The sequence below is a fragment of the Thunnus albacares genome, chromosome 5, assembly GCF_914725855.1.
Source record: "Thunnus albacares chromosome 5, fThuAlb1.1, whole genome shotgun sequence".
NCBI classification, from domain to species: Eukaryota; Metazoa; Chordata; class Actinopteri; order Scombriformes; family Scombridae; genus Thunnus; species Thunnus albacares.
The window spans coordinates 24,210,737-24,231,389 of NC_058110.1; the positions used below are offsets into that span (position 1 = coordinate 24,210,737).

The 20,653-nt window shown below is 39.8% G+C and overlaps 1 protein-coding gene across 1 annotated transcript; it reads left to right on the forward strand.

The window, feature by feature from the left end:
* zgc:113278 (Translocating chain-associated membrane protein 1-like 1-like) lies at positions 1-12,074 on the forward strand. The gene is made up of 11 exons (XM_044352313.1): positions 1-450; positions 1,676-1,736; positions 1,914-2,032; positions 4,694-4,810; positions 4,897-4,955; positions 5,245-5,329; positions 6,147-6,217; positions 8,063-8,167; positions 8,306-8,449; positions 8,622-8,782; positions 8,943-12,074. The coding sequence occupies exons 1-11, from the start codon at positions 331-333 to the stop codon at positions 9,014-9,016; spliced, it is 1,116 nt and encodes a 371-aa protein (XP_044208248.1). The 5' UTR covers positions 1-330; the 3' UTR covers positions 9,017-12,074.
* The last annotated feature ends 8,579 nt before the right edge of the window (positions 12,075-20,653 follow it).

Below are 20,653 nucleotides of genomic sequence, written 5' to 3' on the forward strand. Positions count from 1 at the left end.
TCTCCTTCTACGTCAATGACACTGGGCGGTTCATGAATGGGTTTTTTGGAGTGGGAGGGCCCGTCATCTGACTTTACCAGGCTGGAGGAAAAAAAAGTGGGTGTTGTGCTTTGGTGTGTTTGGTTTGCTGCGATGCATCTTCATGACTGTTTTTAAACACACGAGCAGCGGTTCTCGGTGCCCACAGAGCGGAGCAAACATCCATCAGCTGAGTCGTGCAGGCCGGCGGCAGCAACAGCAGCAGTGCAGCGGGGGGAAAGTAGCTCCAACCCAGCCAGACTCAGTGACGGCAGCCCTGAACCAGAGGAGGGAGAGCCGTGTCGGTGAACCATGGGTTTCCGCAAGAAGAACAAGAGCCCGCCGGTGCTGAGCCACGAGTTTGTGATCCAGAATCACGCCGATATGGTGTCGTGTTTGGCCATGATTATCCTTCTCGGCCTGATGTTCGAGGTACTGTGTGATTGAACAGGAAAAGCGCAGGAGCTGTGTTTTAGCCGAGTGATGTTAGCTGCTGCTAACTATCGTTAGCTGATATGACAGCAGCACTCCAGGGGCAGGGCGCTAGCGTGTCTGTCTCCTTCCCTTCTCATGTGTCTCACTGTTTGCCAAAGAAGATGGTGAGGAGGGCCACTGGCACAAATAACAGGTTATTTTACCAGTCGGCTAACTCATTGCCTCCTTGGCAAGTCAATACATGTATCTGGCCTTTAGCAACAAGATGCTCAGGCTTAAATATCTGTCTGCATGCTTCACATTTGAGATAGATAGATAGATAGATATATAGATAGATAGATTCTTTGTTATTATCCTTCAAGGAAATTTGTTGCCACATTCTGCACATAAATCCATAGATACATAAATACAGTATACATCCACAACATATGTATACTGTACATATGAGATACATCCATATTTATACACATACCTACATAACACATATATACATGACAGTTGCCAGGGTATTTTGTTTAGTGATGCCAGGGCAGAGGCGACAAAACTCAAAACGATAACATGCCCGTTTCCAGGCCAGGGATCTGTATGTACTTGGACAGAACAACTCCGGCTGACTCTGTAGCCACGTTTGAATGAAATAAAATAGCTATCCTCCTTAATAAGCAGTCCCCACCCAAACCCAGCCACCAGACTGAAAATATCATGAAGACAGTGCAGCCACTTTCTAGACCCCCCTTTATAAGATAAGGTTATAGCTAGGTGCCTATCCTCTAGGGAAGGTGAAGCCTATGATACAAACTCACTCTGACGCAGTGAGAGTCATCATGGAAACAGTAGTAAACTTAAAACATACATCATTTTGCTGGAGACCCCTGGGAGCCCCTCCAGGTAGACTCTGGAGCTCCCCACACCCCATTTTATGGGAATCATTGAATTCAGATCCTTGCAGTGACACAGCAACCCCCACTCATATATGTGCATGAAACTATGAATGGATTGTTTGACAGTTTGACATGAAAAGATGCAGTCATCAATATGTCATAACCAAGGATTGGGTTCACTAACATGGATGGACAATCTTTAGGAGGCTCACACAGACTTTTATTACAGCATTAAGACAAATTTTTGGCTTCGTTTGCATGAAATCTGCCAGTTTTTAGTGACAAACCTTTCCTGTGACTCAACATAATCCTTTAATCCTGTTTCTTTCTTCGCTCTTCAGGTCACAGCAAAGTTTGCCATCATGTTCATCACAGTCCAGTACAACGTTACGCAAGTTCTTGGTGAGTAGAAGTTCACGGGTTGAGTAATCATTTCAGTATTTTTAAAATAACTCAAGTGAACCACTCTGTATTTCTGAAAAAATGCACAGTACTTAATTGGTCTTATTTTGCCTCTTTAGCTATTTTTTTTTTTTTAAAGATTTAAGGTTTTAACTTTGTGCTTCTCTTTTTGCACAGACGAGAAGAACGAGCCAGTGAACCTTTACCAGTATGGCCCTAAAGATGTTGCCACCGTGTTTTTCTACTTGCTTATTGCGGTCATCCTTCATGCGTTGATACAAGAATATATTCTTGACGTGAGTATGCAAACTCCGCTGCAATCATTCTCGCTCACATTGTTTTCTCACTGTGGTTTTTTTATGTTGAGTGTGGATAAACATGGTCTGAGTGAAACAGAAACTGATAAAGAATATCCCCATCTCTACTTTATCAGCTCGCACGCTGTCAGATTCTCACAAGAATTCAAGTAAATCGTAATAGCTGTCACAACCTGTGTACTCACGAAAATCATCTTTGTTTATTTTTTTTCTATTTCAAAAGGATCAAAAGTATCTTAGGCTCCGTTGCCACGTGTGTGTGCGCTCTTTTCTGGTCCATTATTTATTTTTATTTTTTTTGGAGAGACCTTTTCTTTGTAGGTAATGAGATCTCATCTCTTCACCTGTGTGTGTGCGCACTAAAGCACAAATCACTGAAATAATGCTCATGTTTCTCCTGACGTCTTTTGGCTTTGATGGCAATTCCCAGTGGGATATTATTAGCAGAAAAAAACATCTTTTGGTCCAAAAATAAAAATCTCTTTTGGACCACATTCAGAGACAGTGTTCCTCTTAAAGGATAAGGTCACATTTTTTCATACCTTTTTTAAAGATCCCTTCCAGACATGTTTTAAGATGTATATCAAAAACTCTACTTTGAATAATAATGTGTGTCTGAAATGGTTTTTCCATAAAAAAAGTTCAATTATCATCCTTCAAATAGCATTTCCTCCGTCTCCCTCATTAAAAAAAGCCAGAATTTATGAATATGCAAATATTTTTCATTTCAAATGTTTAACTGCTGGACACAAGATGTCCCCTCCTTCACTGTAAAGTCCATTCTCAGTGTTTATGCACTGGAGGCTTCAAGTTTCCACATCACACTTGTCTAAGTTGTATATTGGACCAGGATTGGCTTCCAAACTATTTGTGATGTCATGTGATGAAATGGGATTTTCAATGACCACAGAGAAACTTTCCACTTTCAGCAGATGAGGTGAAAACAGCCTTTTAGTGTCAAACTCTGCACATACATCATTCTGCACAGTGAAGCTAAAATATCAAACTGTAGGAACAAGAAGAAAAACATATTTTTGATTGTTACTTCAGTTGGATGTTTCACCTTCGCTGTGCAGAATGATGTATGTGCGGAGTTTGACACTAGAAGACTTTTTCCACATTCATCTGCTAGAGGGGGGAAGTTTCTCTGAGTTTACATCAGATCTGAGTTCAAGACTTGTAACTATGAGCATGATTTGTGACATCGTTAAGGCCTTGTTTACACCTGGCATCTACAGGCATCTTGGGTGATCCAATCACAAGTAGACAGCTCTAAGTAGAGGTGTGAACACACCCAAGATGCATTGAGGATGCATTGAGATCTGATCACTCAGACCACATTCGGAAGTGGTTCTTTTAGCAGTGTAAACGTAATGTGTCCGGGGCCACATTGAAGGACTGCCTTTTCAACTGACATCCTCTATTTTTTGGCAGACTAGGGAATAGTTTGGAAACGAAACGTGGTCCAGTATGCAACTTGCACAAGTGTGATGTGGAAACGTGAAGCCTCCATTGCACATACGCTGAGAATGTATGTGCTTCAGTGAAGTAGGAGACTTCTTGCATCCAACAGTTAAGGTTTTGCAAATTATTTTTATCTATAGACACTGGAGGGAAGGAGAAGGAAAAGATGTAATTTTAACTATTTTAACAAGGAAATTGAACAAGGAAAAACCATATTAGACACAAATTATTATTCTAAACAAAGTATTTCAATATATCCTAAAACAAGTCTGGAGGGTATTTTTAATCTAATATGAGGCTTAAACAATCTGAGTTAAGTAGGTATCCTCCAAAGTTAGTCTTGTTAGAGCAAAATTTCCTCTTTGTGTTACTGTCCCTCCACTGCAGTTTAGCGAGGAAACTCTGTCTAGGGAAACACAAAGGTAATTTCATACTAACAGCACAGTAACTTTGGAAGATATCCACTTAATTTGACTAACTCACACTTCTGATTCAATTAGCTTCAAATAAACGTTGGAGTACATTTTCTCATAGAATGAGGATTGTGGATTTTGTCCCCCATTCTTGCATGGGAAGCGCTCTGGGAAGGAATCTCAGTTTCAATGTACATACGGGCATTGAAGTATTGTATTTCTACTTTATCAGACAAAGTGCTTTACAATTTGCAACTATTCACACACTCACACACACACACACACACACACACACATATACTCACAGTCTGATGGCAGAGGAACTGCCATGAAAAGCTTTGGCCTCCTTAACCTCCCTGGAGTGGAAAAACAGGGAATTAAACCACTAACATTGCGGTTAACAGATGACCTGCTCTACTGCCTCCAGACTTAATATAAACTTTAAAAAAATGTGAACTTATCCTTCAAGGTCAAAAGCCTACAGTTGCAACATTTGTACAAGAAGTAAAAAGTGGAAAACTTGCACAGCTGCTCTGTTTATGCTAAGCCTCCTATTTCTCATTAATCAAAAGTGTATCTACAAATACCTTGAAGTGAGATGTAACTGCAAAAAGTGACATATACTTTTACTACTATGATTTTAAAAATGCTGCTTATGTTGTTTTTTTTTTTAAATATATAAATGCAAGGAACTAAATTTCCCCACAGATCAAATGTGATATTCTAATGTGTTCACCTTGTTTAATATTTTGTTTAATTTCAGAAAATGAACAGGAGGTTGCACCTGTCGAAAACCAAACACAGCAAGTTCAATGAATCGGGACAACTGGCTGCGTTCTACCTGTTCTCCTTCATCTGGGGCTGCAGCATCCTGACAGCGGTACGAGGGCCAGGAGCCACATAAAAACACATTGTACCCGTCTGCATTAGACTTTATCTTATGCATTGTCTCTTTTTCTTTGACAGGAGGACTTTGCAACAAATCCTACTTTCTTATGGGAGGGTTACCCACATACTCACATGGTGTAAGTGAAGATTTATATATCACAAGCAAGCTCTCTCTTAACACCTTAAAAAAAAAAAAAGACTTGGTTTGAATGTACGGGATCTTATTAGAGCACAAGCTTAATGTCATAGATGACATATCATAGATGTTTTGGATCAGGCTGTGTTTCTGGTGGGCTGCTACACCTGCATTATTTAGTACTACCAACCATAGAACAGTACACTGTGCACAACATAGTCTATTGTATATAATTAATATGGTATAACTGTCCAGGCTCTTACCTCTGCACCACCTGTCCTCTTGTCTAGTTTTCAGGTCAAGTTCTTCTACATTTGCCAAATTGCCTATTGGCTCCATGCACTTCCTGAGCTGTACTTTCAGAAAGTACGGAAGGTAAGGGTCATTTCAACGATGATGACACATTTAAGTATTAATGTTTCAGGCTTTTGTATGCTGCTGTGGGTTAGCAGAGAAGCAATTTCTCAATGTCTTTTGTTCTTTCCCTTCAATGTACAAAATTAGATCGAGATAAACTTATACTAGTTGTCATTTGAAGTAAAAACATAAATTTGGGAAATAACGTCTTCAGTCTGTAACCTATGATGAGTGCGGTGGTATTCATATATCCTTCTGACCGCTGTTAATACCCTCTAGTGTATTCATGTGTCTCCATGAGGAATCAGCTGACTCAACTCTAGTTTAATGTGCAGTACAAAGTACATACAGGCGATGAATACCTCAAACAATCACACCTCTGTTGCAGTACTTTCAGACCAGCAAGAATGATTTGATGTTTTTCTCTCTCTTGTCAGACTTAGTATGAAGAAGCTATTATTTTTTTATTGCCCCTTCTTCTACTCTATGGAAAAAGCATGTTGATTTTTTTTTTTTTGATTAGCCAAGTGGATCTCAAGACTTAATTTGCCTAGGAAATGTGTAATTGTTTCAAAACAAAAAGGTGGTTAGTAAGTCCTGTCTGTGTTTTTAAGGTTGCAGACTTTAGAGAATATCATCGCTCCTCAAAAAGGTTTCACTATACAGTAAATCCGATTACAAAAAAGATACATTTTGTTCAAAATTTTAGATGCTCTGAGCCAACATAAAACATGTTTTGTCATCTAAATACCTTTCTGATAAACTGTACTGTCTGTAGTAACTGATGTGACCAGAACTAACGCTGGTTCTCTTCTCCTTTGTTGTCTTTCTACAGGAGGACATCCCCCGCCAGCTCTATTACATTTGCCTTTATGTTGTTCACATCACTGGTGCCTATGTTTTAAAGTGAGTAAAATGATTCATCCTTCCAAGTGTGTCCTCTGAGGATGATATTCAGGTTGTTAAGACCTGATTCATTCTGATAATGACTGAGCATGTTTCAAACAGATGTTGGATAAAATAGTCCTAAACCTTTTTTTTTTTTTGGGTAAAGGTAATGTTGTGAATTTGTGAAGTGAATTTAGTACACTATTCTGCGATTAACAACTTGGACATCATACTTGACACAAAGCTACTGCACAGTTTCACAGAGTTTATGGAGGGATTGATTTTTTTTCTTTGAGTGATGGACTGTGAGAAGTTGTTATTATCAGCCTGTTTGACCTCCCTTCATTATCCTTACATGACCCCATAAAGATCATTTTTAAACTCTCAGCCAGGTTCAGCTGACTCAGCAGAGTGCCACAGACCAGCCCTATAACCACGGTTATCTGTGAGTGACTGAGTGAGTGATGAGGTTTCACCATTGGTCAGCCGGCTGAGCGTTGGAGTTTCCCTATTGGCCGTTGCTCTTTCAAAATGAATCGGCGCGAGATGATGGAAGTGGAGGACAGCAGCACAACACAGAGCGACTGTGTTTCTGCTTTCTGTTACGACCTCTGACACTCTCAGCTCCGATGTTAAATGCAGTGAAATTAAGCTTATGCTAAACTCTTATTTAAAGAGACACATACCAGCGTCTCTACCGTCCAGTGTGATCGACTCTCTGGCTGACAGAGCTGTCAGCAGCCGGCAGGAGAGACGCCCTGTGGTGTGCTTGAATTTTATAACTTAACTAATACCAGGACGCAAGCTTTTTATTTCTCTGACATTTTCACATCACAAACAATAAACATGAGTCTTGCAGGTGAAACGTATGACTCATGCAGCTGTTATATCAGTTTGGTGTGGGGCAGCTGCTCTGCAGGTGCGCTTAACTGTAACTGCGATAACTGGGCAGAGATAAGCCTCCTGAATTGGCACCCAAAATTCTGTCAAAACTTTCATTTATAACTCCCACCGCAGCCTCCATGATCATCGACTTGGAAAAAGGCAGAAAAAAGGCAAATAGAGGCACAAGAGAGAGTGCACAGTTAAAGCATCCCAAATAACCATCACTTTGAAAAAACACTCAATGCAGAGTGAAAAAGGAGAGTGAAACAGATGAAAGAGGAGGGGGAGTTGACAGATAAGTAATTAGAATAGTTATAATTAGAATTAAAATAAGTTGTTAATCAAACATCCCAAGATATGAGTGGAAAGGATTGTTCTTCCAGCTGCATTTATGACCTTTTTTTTTACTCAAACATAGATTAACCATGTCATGTGATATGCTATTTCAGTACACTTTACCAGCAAATATTACTAGGACCACTACAGAAAACTGCAGATGAGTAGTCTCTCCTTTCCTTCAACTATTCTCTACTAGTAAATACAAAAATGTTATGTGGGGAAACTGAAAATGTTATATCACCTGGTTCAAAGGTATTTTCTTAAACCTTATATATAGCTGATAGTTTTCTGTGTTGTGTCCTCTCCTATAGTTGTAATTGATTAATCGTTTGAGTCATTTTCAAGCAAAACTGCCAAACATTCCTGAGCTCCAGCTTCTTAATTGTAAGAATTTGCTGCTTTTCTTTAAGGGTTTGGACTGTTAGGCACTCAGAACAAGCAATTTGATGACATCACCTTCAGTACATTGTGATGGGCATTTTTCTCTATTTCCTGATTACAATTAATCAAGAAAATAATCGGCATATTAATCAATAATGAACCTTATTAGTTGCAGCCCTAGTTGACTCCTCCTTTCTTTGTTTCATGAGTTACCTTCTGTTAATGTTGCCGTCTCTGTCTGTGTCTCATCTGTTTCAGCCTCCACCGACTGGGCCTGGTGTTGCTGGTCCCTCACTACCTGGTGGAGCTCCTGTTCCACGCTTCACGCCTCTTCTACTTCAGCGATGAGAACAAGCAGAAAGGGTATCTGAAAACAACATGTGGTTTCATTCATCTATCAAACACGTTTTTTTTCACTTATTTGGTGGGTGGTACAGTAATTTCTTGCTGATCTGAACAACCTGATACGACGTTTTTTCTTTCTTTCTTTTTCCATTGCAGTTTCACTCTGTGGGCGCTGCTTTTTGTCATTGCCCGCCTCCTCACTCTCACACTGTCAGTTCTGACGTTTGGCTTCGGGCTGCCCCGTACAGAAAACCAGGGCTTTTCCCTTGCAGAAGGCAACTTCAATGTGCTCACCATAAGGCAAGTCCAGATGGCAAAATAGGAAGTGCCCTTAATGTCTTGTACATAGAAAATTTACACATGGCATTAAACTTAAAAACAACAAAGTGGCCAAAGTTTTGTTCATCTGTTCACAAGTTAAATTGCTTTAACTTTTGTAGTTTTTAAAAATATGTTCTCCTCGCACCCTTAGGATGACTTGTCTGGCAGCTATCTGCCTGACGCAGGCTTGGATGATGTGGAAATTCATTAACTTCCAGTTGAAAAAGTGGAGGGAGCACAGCCAGAACCAGGCCTCAAAGAAGAAGATGGTCAGTCCAAAGAGCAAGCCTCACAAAAGGGAGCCTACAAGGGGTGAGCATTCAAGAACCTCAGCTTCTGGTCACCCCTACAGGCACAATGTGATCCTATGTTTCAGTTTATATGTTGCACACATGATGTGTTGTTGTTTTTGCGAACATGCGTATCTGAAATAGCTTTACTCAGGAGTGTTTCTTTTGACTTGTTTTGTCAGGAGGTGCTGCCAATGGGATTGTGAAGTCTGAGGATAAAACGTCTCCACGGGCAAGAAAAGCCAAAACTTCATAGAGATGGAGCAACTGGGGGGGAAAAAAAAAAAACTGAGTGAGGGAGTTCTCACAATGTGACATTATGTCTTTAGACAACTTCAAATTTTGTCTACTGCTCTCCAAAACAAACGTTTAATCGCACTAAGAAACCTTACCTAACAGTCCCTTTGAGGTTGAAACTCCTTTTTGAAAAAAGTTCAATGTTACTGTCAGTTAGAAATGTTTTATTATAAATTATGGTTCTCTGTAGATGGGACACTGGCAGGGCAGTGCTGGTTTTGATGCTTTAACAGGATAGATCTAGCGCTTCAAAGTGTCCTTTTGTGTAGAACTATGATCACTCGCCGGGTACTTTAAAAAGAGTTGCTCTTCAGTAATTTGACACGGAATCAGTTAACGTCACAGTACCTTAAAAAGCGAATTTTGACTTCAGGGCAACTTAATGTAAAGTGTTAATGTTACTGTACAGGGTCATTTTAAGTTTTGGCCTTATTCAGTTAAACTCACAAAAGAGGCCACTGGCTCGTGCCCCAAAATATAGCCTTTCTTGCTCTGCAAGACAGCACTTCGATATTCTGCTCTTGTTAGGAAAAGATTTTAAATAAATCGCTCCAAAGGAATATTTGTGCTATTTAGGTATTTGGCATAGCTGCAGCCAGAAAACTGAAGCTTTTACTTAACTCCTTGATCATTTACTGCCATTGTTTGACAGCCTCTGCCTTTGAAATCCAACATGTTCTAGGATTGAGGCACTTTTATATTTTTTATTTGCTTTTTATCACTAGTCTGGTAATCAGCTTCACACTGTTAACAGGGGCTCATCCAGGTTAGGAGCCTTACCAAGAGGAAGATGTATTGTAACCTGTAATGCTGTACTGTATGCATACAGTTAAATCTTTATCATGGCATGATCCGAAACTTGAGCAAGAAACTGTGTTTGAGGCTGTGATTCAGTCTTTTATATGGTTATGTCAATGCATGGTGGTTTAAGGCTTATGGCTAGTTCCTACCTGTGCTGTTGAGTTTGCATCTCTCTCTCACACACAACCGCACACACACACACAAGCATTCAGTGGCCTTTTTACAACTGCTGCAAGAAGTTTGAGTTATTTATTTTTGTCATATACTACAGATAGTTATTATTTTATATGCTTTGAAACAGCTATAACCAGCAAACACAGCGGTACATAGCAACTGCATTCAGTTAATCCAAACAAAGTGTCCTTATATTGTCAGTGGTTTGTATCACTCGTTCTGCTTGTGTTGCGTTCTGTTTGCCTTCTCGGTTCGCTTTTTTATTCTCGGGTATCAGGGGACAAGCTATTCACCACTTACAAGTTGTATCCCATGGTTCAATGGGAGGTGTGTTTGTGAGGGGATGTGTTTGTATGCCTGTGCACTTACTCGTGTGTGTGTGTGTGTGTGTGTGTGTGTGTGGGTGTGTACAGTATAGTTTAAGCCTACTGTGTATGTTTGTGAATTAACTGGGCCTGAATGATGATGATGATGACAACGATGTTTATTGCTTGTCTCGTAAAAAAAAATATTGCCTGTGTGCAGAGCATGAAATGTGACAATCTGTTCATTGACTCCTGCCCCGTTGGTTGTGTTTCACAATCATATCTTGTCCCTTAGTTCACTTTGGTTGGGCCCGTCTCAGTTCCCAACACACTTGTGTGTGTGTAAAACACTGAGTTGTGGATAGGTGTATGTTCTATAGGTTACTGGTTACTAAATGCTTCTGTGTTCAATGTCTCTAACCCCTCAGATGCCCTATCCTGTGTGAGAGAGACTCTGTGATTTCTGCCAAATGTGGCATGTTCTGTCCTTCCTGCTTCACCTTTTCAATGATCCTGACATTGCTACAGTATGGAACACACGTATTGTACTGTTGGCCATTCTCTTTCCTCTCACGGACCAAGTCCTGCTCTTCTACTAAACCACTGTGCATGCGAAGCTCTACTGTACAGAAAAGACTGTACTACCTGTCTGTAGACAGCTGGAGTTGGGAGTCTTAGTCTAGAGCAGGGAGGAGATGAAGATGCCATTCATTTTTGCTCCCTTTAGTGCTCCTTATTGGGACTTTGGTGGTCTTTAAAGCCCTATGTCTGTGTATGGCAGTGTCATAGGAGGGAAGGAGGAGCAGAGGACGTATGTACCAGCCTGTTATTAAACTGTCTCAGATGTAAAAGAAAAAAAAAAAAGAACGGACTTAACCCTACACTGTACTAAAATATGTGTCAGATTTTTAAGCTATTTTTATAGAGGGGAAACTGTTGAAATTCACTGTTGTTCAGTAAACACGTGTGAATATTCGTTTTGCATCCATATTGATATGAATTGTTTTTTATATGAGAATGAAGCTTGCTGAACTGTTAGCCTGGGATATACATTGTGGTATGAGTGTAAAAAATTTACTTAGCCTAATGGTTTATTTAACTTCATGGCCTTATTAGAGCAAAGTGAACTCAATTGTATTACAGTGCTCAGTTAACACTATGCTGCAGGTGTACGCTGCAGCTTTCACACCTACATGTTTTATGATAGTTGAACACACCGACGTAATGACACTTGTCATCCAAACACGTCAGTTTAAATATATGATCAGAAGAGCAAATGGTCAGTATAGTGTTTTATTTGTTCCAGTCCTGCAGGTGTTTTTCAGTTGTGACCCGGACACAGAACAATAAAACTACATTATTCAGAGTGAAACCTTTTCTTGCTCATCAGATGTCATACTGTACAACAATCAGCAGACGATCAGGCTCTGAAACATGAGCCACACTGCAGTTCACAGCCCCTGTGCTTTGAGACACAATAGCCTGTATAATCCCACAGGAATGCATTTTTTTTTTTTTTTTGCATTATATGCATTATGTCAAAGCACCATAACACTGCACACTTTGGGCTGTTTTTGCATTGATTTATATGTTATGTTTTTGTTGTGTGTGTGGACCCCAGGAAGGTTAGCTGCTACCTTAGTGGCAGCTATTGGGGATCCAAATTAAGAATAAGTGTAAGAATTGATTCTCAATGGATCAATAATGAGATCACTTTAAAAAAAAAAAAAAAAGACCTGCACAGCAGAGACACGTTTATCGTATTCTATTAATTCATTCTGCATTGTCCTTGATTTGTTTTTTTTATTTTGCTGCTTGTTTCTAGATGTTGCGATATGTTTCCTTTTCAGATATGTTGTCTCTGAAATGCTCTGATGGTATATATATTTATGCAAGTTCTCGTGAGTTCTGATCACTTTTCTTTGTCACACTTTTTTTTTTATTTCATGTTTGAATAAAGCTTTTGTTCAAAACACAAACTTGTTGAACATATTTTTTGCATACTGCCCGAGGGTTCATTAGTAAAACTGTCTCCATGGAAACACCATGCAAAAAAAACCAAACAAGCAAAAACATTGCAGTTTCAATATGCATAGTAAATTGTGAGAGCTGTAGATAAATATCCACTTCCAAGGTGAAGAAGCAAGAAAAATGTCATTCTTAAAGCTTTCTGAGGCTTCCCTCTCTCAGCTACTGCTCATTTATTTTCTCACCTATTTCACTTAAGGATATATTTGGAGACCTACTCGATTTTAAGCATTTTTAATTTATACTACCCACTGGGAATGGTGTCAGGAGACATGTGGAGACATGAGGAAATATTGGCTAAAGCCTACTTCTTGGCTAATTACCACCAGGGGGCAATGGTGAGCTATTCGCCTGAGGGACAGAAGCAGTCTGCAGGGGCAGCTGCATACAGACCTGCATTAATAAATCATTAGTCAGAGTGAGAAAGACTGAAACATTGTCTTATCAAACAGTATGCAGCTCAACACTCATAAAATCATCTTCTGTGTACAGTCAACCAGCTGAATGAATCAACTGATGGGTCGCAATATGGATTTATCCATATATGAGGATATATTTCAGAGGGGAGACCTCCGCCTTGGCTCCACTGCTGTGCAATTTGACTGCCGGGGCACTGTAAACATGACATCTGCATCCATGGATGGTGAGGAATGAGCACGACACAGAAAAGAGACACCTGCACCTCACTGCTAATGTGTTGTGTGGTTTCAGAGTAATGGGTTTTCTCTGGGCAATCAGACAGCATGATGGATCAGTGGGAACCAGAGAGGCAGGCTGGAGCTCTGCAGGGTCAGCACAAGGACAGGAGTTCACACACACGCTCTCCATCACACACACACACAAACACACACACTGATGGCTGCATCCCCAACCCAAACATACATGACCTGGACCTCCGGAGGGCGTGCTTCAGGAGCAAACTTGCAGAAAGAGTAAAACAACAGGGACGTGCTAAGGCGAGGGGGGAAAAAATCACCATCCCACTCTTTTTTCTTTCTTTTTAATTCCTCCCCTTCATCCAATGAGGATAAATCTCGCGCTGAATCGTCAGTATTATGTGTAATTTCCATATAAATTAGCTTCATTAAAAGGGGAGTACTTTCTTATTTAACAAAGCTCATTTTAAATTCTGTATTTAATAAGACATGTAATCCCAGACTTGCAGACTAATAGCCAACAATTAGCAGGACTGGAGCATGTGTGTGTGCCTTTGTGTTTGTGTATGAGTGTGTCTGTGTAATCTCTTGGAAGTATTGTAGTCCTTTAGTATTATTTTCATTGATTGTCTCAAATGAGCAAATTGGGCAGCAGCTGCTCTCCCAGCCAGGTTTACTTGCAGTGAACCATGAAACATGGTGGAGATCTAAGACGCTCGTGACCTCACGGCTATTTGTGAGCCAGCAGACGCGAGGGGAGTGTGTGAGGTGAGCAATAGAGCAGGTGTAGACCGATGAAGGAGTGTAGAAGGGGTGGAAACATCTGGAGGGATCAGAGGCATGGGAATGAAAAGCAGACGGGAGTAAAGACTAATGGAGGGAAGAGTGAATGCGTGCATGCGTGTGTTGTGAAGAGGAGAGCAGTGCCCTATCAGTGTCCATCAGAGCCAGTAAATGCAAATTAGCGTGGTCTATAAATGGTAGAGATAGAGAGAGGAAAGGTGAAATAAAGAGGCTATAGAAAACAGTGAGATAAATGAGAGACTAGTGACTGGATGGGAGGGAATAAAGACGGAAAAAGATGTCAGTGGGTAGATTTTCATCCACCCCTCATTTAATGGCTTTTCCCCCACCTTATTCAATATCCAGCTTTGTACTATTTAGTGTCTGTGTGTGTGTGTGTGTGTGTTTCTGTGTGTTCGGTTGTGGTTGTTTTATTCAGACAAATCAGTTTAGAACAAATTCTTATGTGGCAAAAAGCAAAATACTTGATGCTAAACTGATGGAAAGAGGGAAATAATAATCATAATCATAATTATAATAGGAGACAAAAAAAATATTATAAGCCTATAAGACTAAATGTTACTGCTTTTGTGTGGAAGTTCATTAATGACAAAACAATTGAGAGGGCATAAACACATTTAAATGGAAATCAGTCTTCAAGTCCAGATTTAAATGAGCAAAGCGACAGATTTATAAGCACAGAACAATTTTTGAGAGTAATTGTGAGTGTTATTGATGTTTGGAGCCTGCAAGAGGAATGTTGTCACCAGATTTAAAGAAGCATTGGGCCTCCTTTGCTTGGTAGTTTGCAATCTCAGGCTGAGAGCAGAATAAAATACAATGGATTTGATTTGGATGTAAAGTGTAAAGGCCTGTTTCACCAGTATTTAAACCGGCAAAATTCTTTGGATTCACTTGCAGGGGTTAAGTAAATCCACACATTTTTTTCGTGTTGCATCACCCTTTGGTGAACTTGATACACTAATTCATGCTGTTGACCAACGGCAAGCCGCCTTGACCTTTGAGGGAACAGAGAGTCACACAAGTCCAAAATGGGGGAAGCTGTTGTTCTCCTTAATACATCTGTGATCGTAGTTTATTGCAACATCACTTTAATTTAACCCTGTCGGATTATAAACTGCTCCACAAATACATTTTTTGAGTAAACTTGTCCCCTCAGCGACCAAGATAACAAGCTATTGCTAGTTTAAGAGCTTTTTCCCTCTTCAGACATTCTTTATTAAATGAAATGATCTACAATGATTAGAACAAAATGCCAGGGGGAGTAAACATCTAAGTACTGAGAAAATAGGAAGAAGTTCGATGTGGTGGCTGACTTGCGCTAGCATGTTCCCAGCTTGCAAGCATGATCGCTGATTGCTTGCCAGCCACAACAATTCACCAAACCTCTTGCATCGACCATCTTGCAAAGACGTGCAGATGAATTTCGCAGTTTAATTTCTTATGGCCCATTTACCCTTTGCCCTGGTGTGAGCCAGGCCTCTAAGTCACTGATTCCCAACTTCTGCGGTTGCAAGGGGGTAGACTTTGAAAGATTGTGAGTAGTTCAACTAATTTGAAAAAATAGAAATTATAATTTGATTTAAAAATTATATCCACATTCAAAGTCAGCTGTCACAGACTATAGTGCTAAAAGTAATGATAAAGAGTTGAAATAGCTAAAAATAAATAGATAAATGGTTGAAATGTCGAGCTTCTGCCACTGTAATGCTTAATCTTACCAACCTTAACATGGACAGAATGAAAAGATATTGTAACATAACCACTTTTAGATCATTAATAGTTAAATTATGTCCAGTTTATCATATTCAAATTAACATTTGGAACATAATGAGAGGTGTCTTCAGTTCATCTGACAGGGCTGTGGGGGTACATCTGTCAGAAAAAGACTGGGAATCACTGCTCTAAGTAATGTTAGGCCACTTCCCAGCGGAGTCCATTGACATTGTCATTTGTCTCCATGCAGGCATAACTATGGAATAGATGTGAGCCAGCATATAGGCATATTCTTCTGAAAGCATCTTATCCAATAATTGTTTTCAAGTGTCTTCTCAAGTTTTCAAAAGCTCAGACTCTGCCAAAACGGCTGGGGGAAATTATGAGAGCACGTGTTGAGCTGAGTGCGCACAAAATCAGGATATTTTGCTTAAGACTCGTTTCACGGTTCCAAATCTGTCCCCTCAAATCTGGATCGATTACAGCTCGAATTTGTTCTGTACTCACTCACTAATAAACTGTCCTACATACGGACATTATGTTGTTTTTTTTTAAGCATTTGTACTTTTGTGGTAAGTCATTGCTGCCTATGGCTGTTTACAAGACCGTACCAAAACATGATACTGTGTGGCATGTTGCAGTGTGAGCTTATAGAACCTCAGTTATGAAGTCAGCACGTGTCACTTTTGCCTGAAGCATTCAGATTGAGCAAAGCAGAAATCAACAAATATGTAGAGGGAATATGAATATGATTTATGCATGTCCTCAGACTGTGTGGAATGCTTCATGTGTGTGTATGTGTGCATGCAGCTGTGCACCAACAAGCTGTGCATCTGGAACATGAATCTTTATACACCTACATGCATGTGCTCACACACATACGCACACACACACACACACACACACACACACACACACACATGGCCCAGCCCGCAACTGGGACAGCTGACAGCACTAGCAGGGTCACATGTGTTTATACAGTCTCATCTGTTCCTTCGTTGCCTGAATTCTCTCTGTAACACTCGGTTTGTGCACTCCTCCGCAGCGACAGTAAACACACAAATCCCAGGCTTCACATTCCTCCACCTTTGTGGGATTTGTTTTTCCAAAACAGCAACTTTATCGTCCCTTGAGGCTTTCGAGCCAGTGATTCTACAACTGCCCCCGTTTTTGCTTTATCTGTTCAATCATGTTGTATTGATTTTGCATTGGGTGATGCTGAGGTAGGTTTCACAAGCAGAAATGGAGGCAGAGGGTAGAAGCTACATGGGACTGGACCATATGGTGGATTCATAAATGTATGACAAACTAATTGTTTCCCACAGCTCACCCTTTGTCTCTCCTAATATATTTGTGGGCAGATTACATGTGCGTAACTTCCCTCCCTTTTGAATACAAATTGATAGATTATCATTTGAGTGCTAATAAGTCCATTTCACTCTGGCTCTACGTAGTCGAGGTCACCTCTTAACCTTCCTGTATCTTCATTTTTACCACCAATCCAACTGGATGTGGAGCATAAAGATGGCATTATGACTTCAAGGCCTTAGTTTCTATCCAACATAATTTTCACCTCAGCTTTTGTGTCCAAATTCGGCAGAGGTGGTATGGTGGGAACTTGTATTAAGAAAAATATGTAACATTAAACCCAGAGGCATATTAATTCACCTGGTCCATTATTTATTGTGTTTCGCTCTTTTACTCTCACCCATATACAGAACATACAGATGTTAACAGTATTTTCTGCATATGGGCTGCTTCTTTTCTCTCTCCACGTCTCACATCTGTGTGTGTATATATGTGTGTGTGCATGCTGGTAGCTGTTCCACTACCCTCCTGAAGCCTCGTCCATACCTGTTTGGAATTTTAAACAGCTTCCCTGTTCCTCTCACCTTCCCACAACTCTCTCTGCAGTCCCCTAAATTCTCACTGAGGGATTGTCTCAACAATAAATTGTATGCTGGTAAATGAAGCATGATCTTCTTCTGTCCACATGGTAACCATCTAATGGATTGATATTAGGCTCTAAGTGTGCTTTATTGTGTCTTGAAGGATTACAGTCAAGTAGAATTGTGAAGACACAGTTCGATGCTGAGCTGCTGTAGTGTAGATGAGACTCTGTCAGGTCTGTGTGTGTGTGTTTCTTCACATTACATTTCATTTTCTGCCATTTCCGTTCTCTTTTAGCCTCAGGCAGCACTACAAAATTTTCCAAATGATGGGCAATAAGTACCGTAATAATGTGTTTTTAAATATTGTGGAACTGCAACCTTAAGCCAACCGGCTGTAGAAAAACAATTCTCCACTGTTTCCCTCTATCAGGAACAGGCCTAATGAATTAAGTGTTTCACTCCAAAATGCAGAGGCATATCCACTTTAAAAAAAAACTGCTTGCAGATACTCTCAAAATAAATATTAAAATCAATTATTTCTAAGCAAACAACTCTGAATTCCAATAATAATCCCATCGTGACTTTTCTTTCATGTTATAATTTTGAAAAAGTATGTGTCACGTTTTTAAGTATGAAACTCTCCAATTGTTCTGACTGTCCTCCCTGCAAAAATAACTGATGTCTTTTGCTACAGCATAAATAATAGTTAAAGGATCATACCAGTAGTTTTGCCATTTTTAGCCCATTTACTACAAACATATTATACATTATTGCAAGTGATTTTCCAAAGCATACAGCATTATTTTATTATTCTGGGTGTCTTTTTGGGTGGCTTTTAGTTTTTCCTAATTTGCGTATGTAATTAAAATCAACTTGTGATTTTAACGTTAATAGAATGATGATTACTGTATTTAAAAGATTTTAATTTCAGTTATGAAATAGTCTCCAAAGTGAAAGTGGTATTCATTTAGATCAATTCTGGGGACATAATGTGATTTTTGTGATTTTCTGTCATTTATATACTGTTATAATGTGGGATGTCTATGCTAAACATGGTCAAACTTCCAAAATGTAAAAATGCTACCAGAGCTTCACCTTGCTCTGCCACTCTGTTTGCAAAGTTACTTCTACTTCCCCATCAAACTGACATCAGCTTGTTCATGCATGCTACCAAACGCCATCCGTTCCGTAGTGTTTGCTCACATTGTCCACTCGCATATTTCAGATTGGATTCGGGCTCAAACATATACAGAGAAGTTTAGTTAAGAAGTTTATATTTCAAGTAAAGAACGAGAGAAAGAAAGGAAATCTGACTTCTACTGTTTGTTTACATATCCTCCGGAGCTAGCAGAAGTCTGCTGAGAGGCAGCTTCCAGGAGCTAACCAATCAGAACAGAGTGGGTTCATTGGGAGGCAGGCCTTAAAGAGACAGGAGCTAAAACAGCCTGTTTCAGACAGAGGCTGAACTGAGGGGCTGCATAAAGGGCCAATACAAGATAAATAAGGAGTTTTTAAAACCGTAAATCATGCAACAGTATTCCAGTATAGCCGCAGAATAAAAATATAGACCTGGAAATGTGCATGTTATGTCCTCTTTAAAACAGTGGTGCAGCTTTTCAGAAGCTTGCTATGTTAAAGGTGAGCCAACTTGTTAATAGTGTGTATCATTGTTATCAAGCCTTAAAAGAGTAACTTAACACCAGGTTGAAAAGCAAAGTTTCACTGCCCTCTCTGGCCCAAAGTTTGAAGTCTATTCTGCCTCTGACTACGCCCAACCACGCACTGCTGGTCGGCGTGTACTCTGTTGATGTCACAGTGTACTGACACACCCTGGAGTACACTTCAACATCACTGCAGCAAGATGAGAAGTTAAACTACTGGATGTTGAGCATCCTTTTTAAAATCTGTCTCTTGTGAGTCCCCTGACTTCTTGGGAAGTGTAATCCTAAATTGCTGGAGACCTCTTTAAGTTACTCTTTAATTCTATATTTAAAAAGTCTCTCTCTGGATTATGGTATGTTTTGGTATTGTGGTGTTGCATCAGAGTATTGAGTGTTACAGCTTTCCAACATACAGTATACTCTCTGTCAAAGTCAATTTATTTCAAACTCAGTCCTTAGCTCCCAGCTCTTCTTGAAGGTCAACTACAGTAACATACAGTAAACTGACTATGATACTCAATGCTATAATGACCTGTTTTTTCTCTTTACCAACTTTTACCTTCATTAAGCTTTTACACTTGCAGTTATTTGTTCGGTGAAGCCTGCCAGTAGACCTCAAATGCGCTCCAAGTCTAATTTCTTTTAAAGAAGGCTTAAAACGTCTCTAAATCCTTTGGCTTATCCCTGCATCTGTATGTGTGTGTCTGTGTGTGTGTTTGTGTATTCCAGGGTCACAATATCTGAACATGAAGCATACATGTTTGATTAGTTATTTTTATGAAACGAGCAATAGGTTTCTTACTGTGTATGAAATGCATTTTAAGTAATTATCAAAACTGTTTTAAATTAATCAAACCTTTAGGGTTGTTTTAGATCTGTTCAAGTTGCCTGATATTTTTTCAAAAATAGTACTGGAAGTAAATCCCAAGGATCTTTTTAATGTAATTTTTGCTTTCCAAGAACATTCAGATTTTTACATCCCTCACTGAGTTATATTCTAATCACATTTTCTTCTGCTTGGCAGTTCTTTTCATTTTACCTGATGAATTACACCTGACTCAGTGAGGCTAATTGCTTTAAACCTTTTCCACAACCCTATTTCAACATTTCCTTACTCTCCATAGTCTCTAACACTTTTCTCTTTCTCGTTTGCCCTCCCTCCCTAACTTTCCGAGTCACTGTGGTGTAGTTGTACCTTATTTTCACTCTCTGTGTTCTTTCGAGCTACAACACTTCCTCTCCTCCTCCATCACACTGACAACTCTGCACTCTCTTCGTCTCTCCCCCATTTTCTACTTTGTGTTTCTTTAACACCTATAGGTTTTCCCAGCTACCCCTCTCTTCAGGCAATGGGCACCATTTATCATTATCTGTGATCTTGTCTCTGCGTCTTCTTAAACTGCCTTAAAGTAAACTCCACTATCTCATCATCTTGTCTCACTTTTCTCTCACCTTCCTTTTCTCATCTTCTTTCATTCCCACTGTCATTGACACAACAGGATCCTACTAACTCTGTGTGTGTGTGTGTGTGTGTGTGTGTATGTGTGTGAATGTGTGTG

What these genes read in the sequence shown, in the direction of transcription:
- zgc:113278 (XM_044352313.1), top strand. Translation starts at nt 331, where the DNA reads ATGGGTTTCCGCAAGAAGAACAAGAGCCCGCCGGTGCTGAGCCACGAG. An exon ending in TTCTCGGCCTGATGTTCGAG is followed by an intron (nt 451 to 1,675) that starts GTACTGTGTGAT and finishes TTCGCTCTTCAG; the next exon opens with GTCACAGCAAAGTTTGCCAT. An exon ending in TTCAATGTGCTCACCATAAG is followed by an intron (nt 8,450 to 8,621) that starts GCAAGTCCAGAT and finishes TCGCACCCTTAG; the next exon opens with GATGACTTGTCTGGCAGCTA.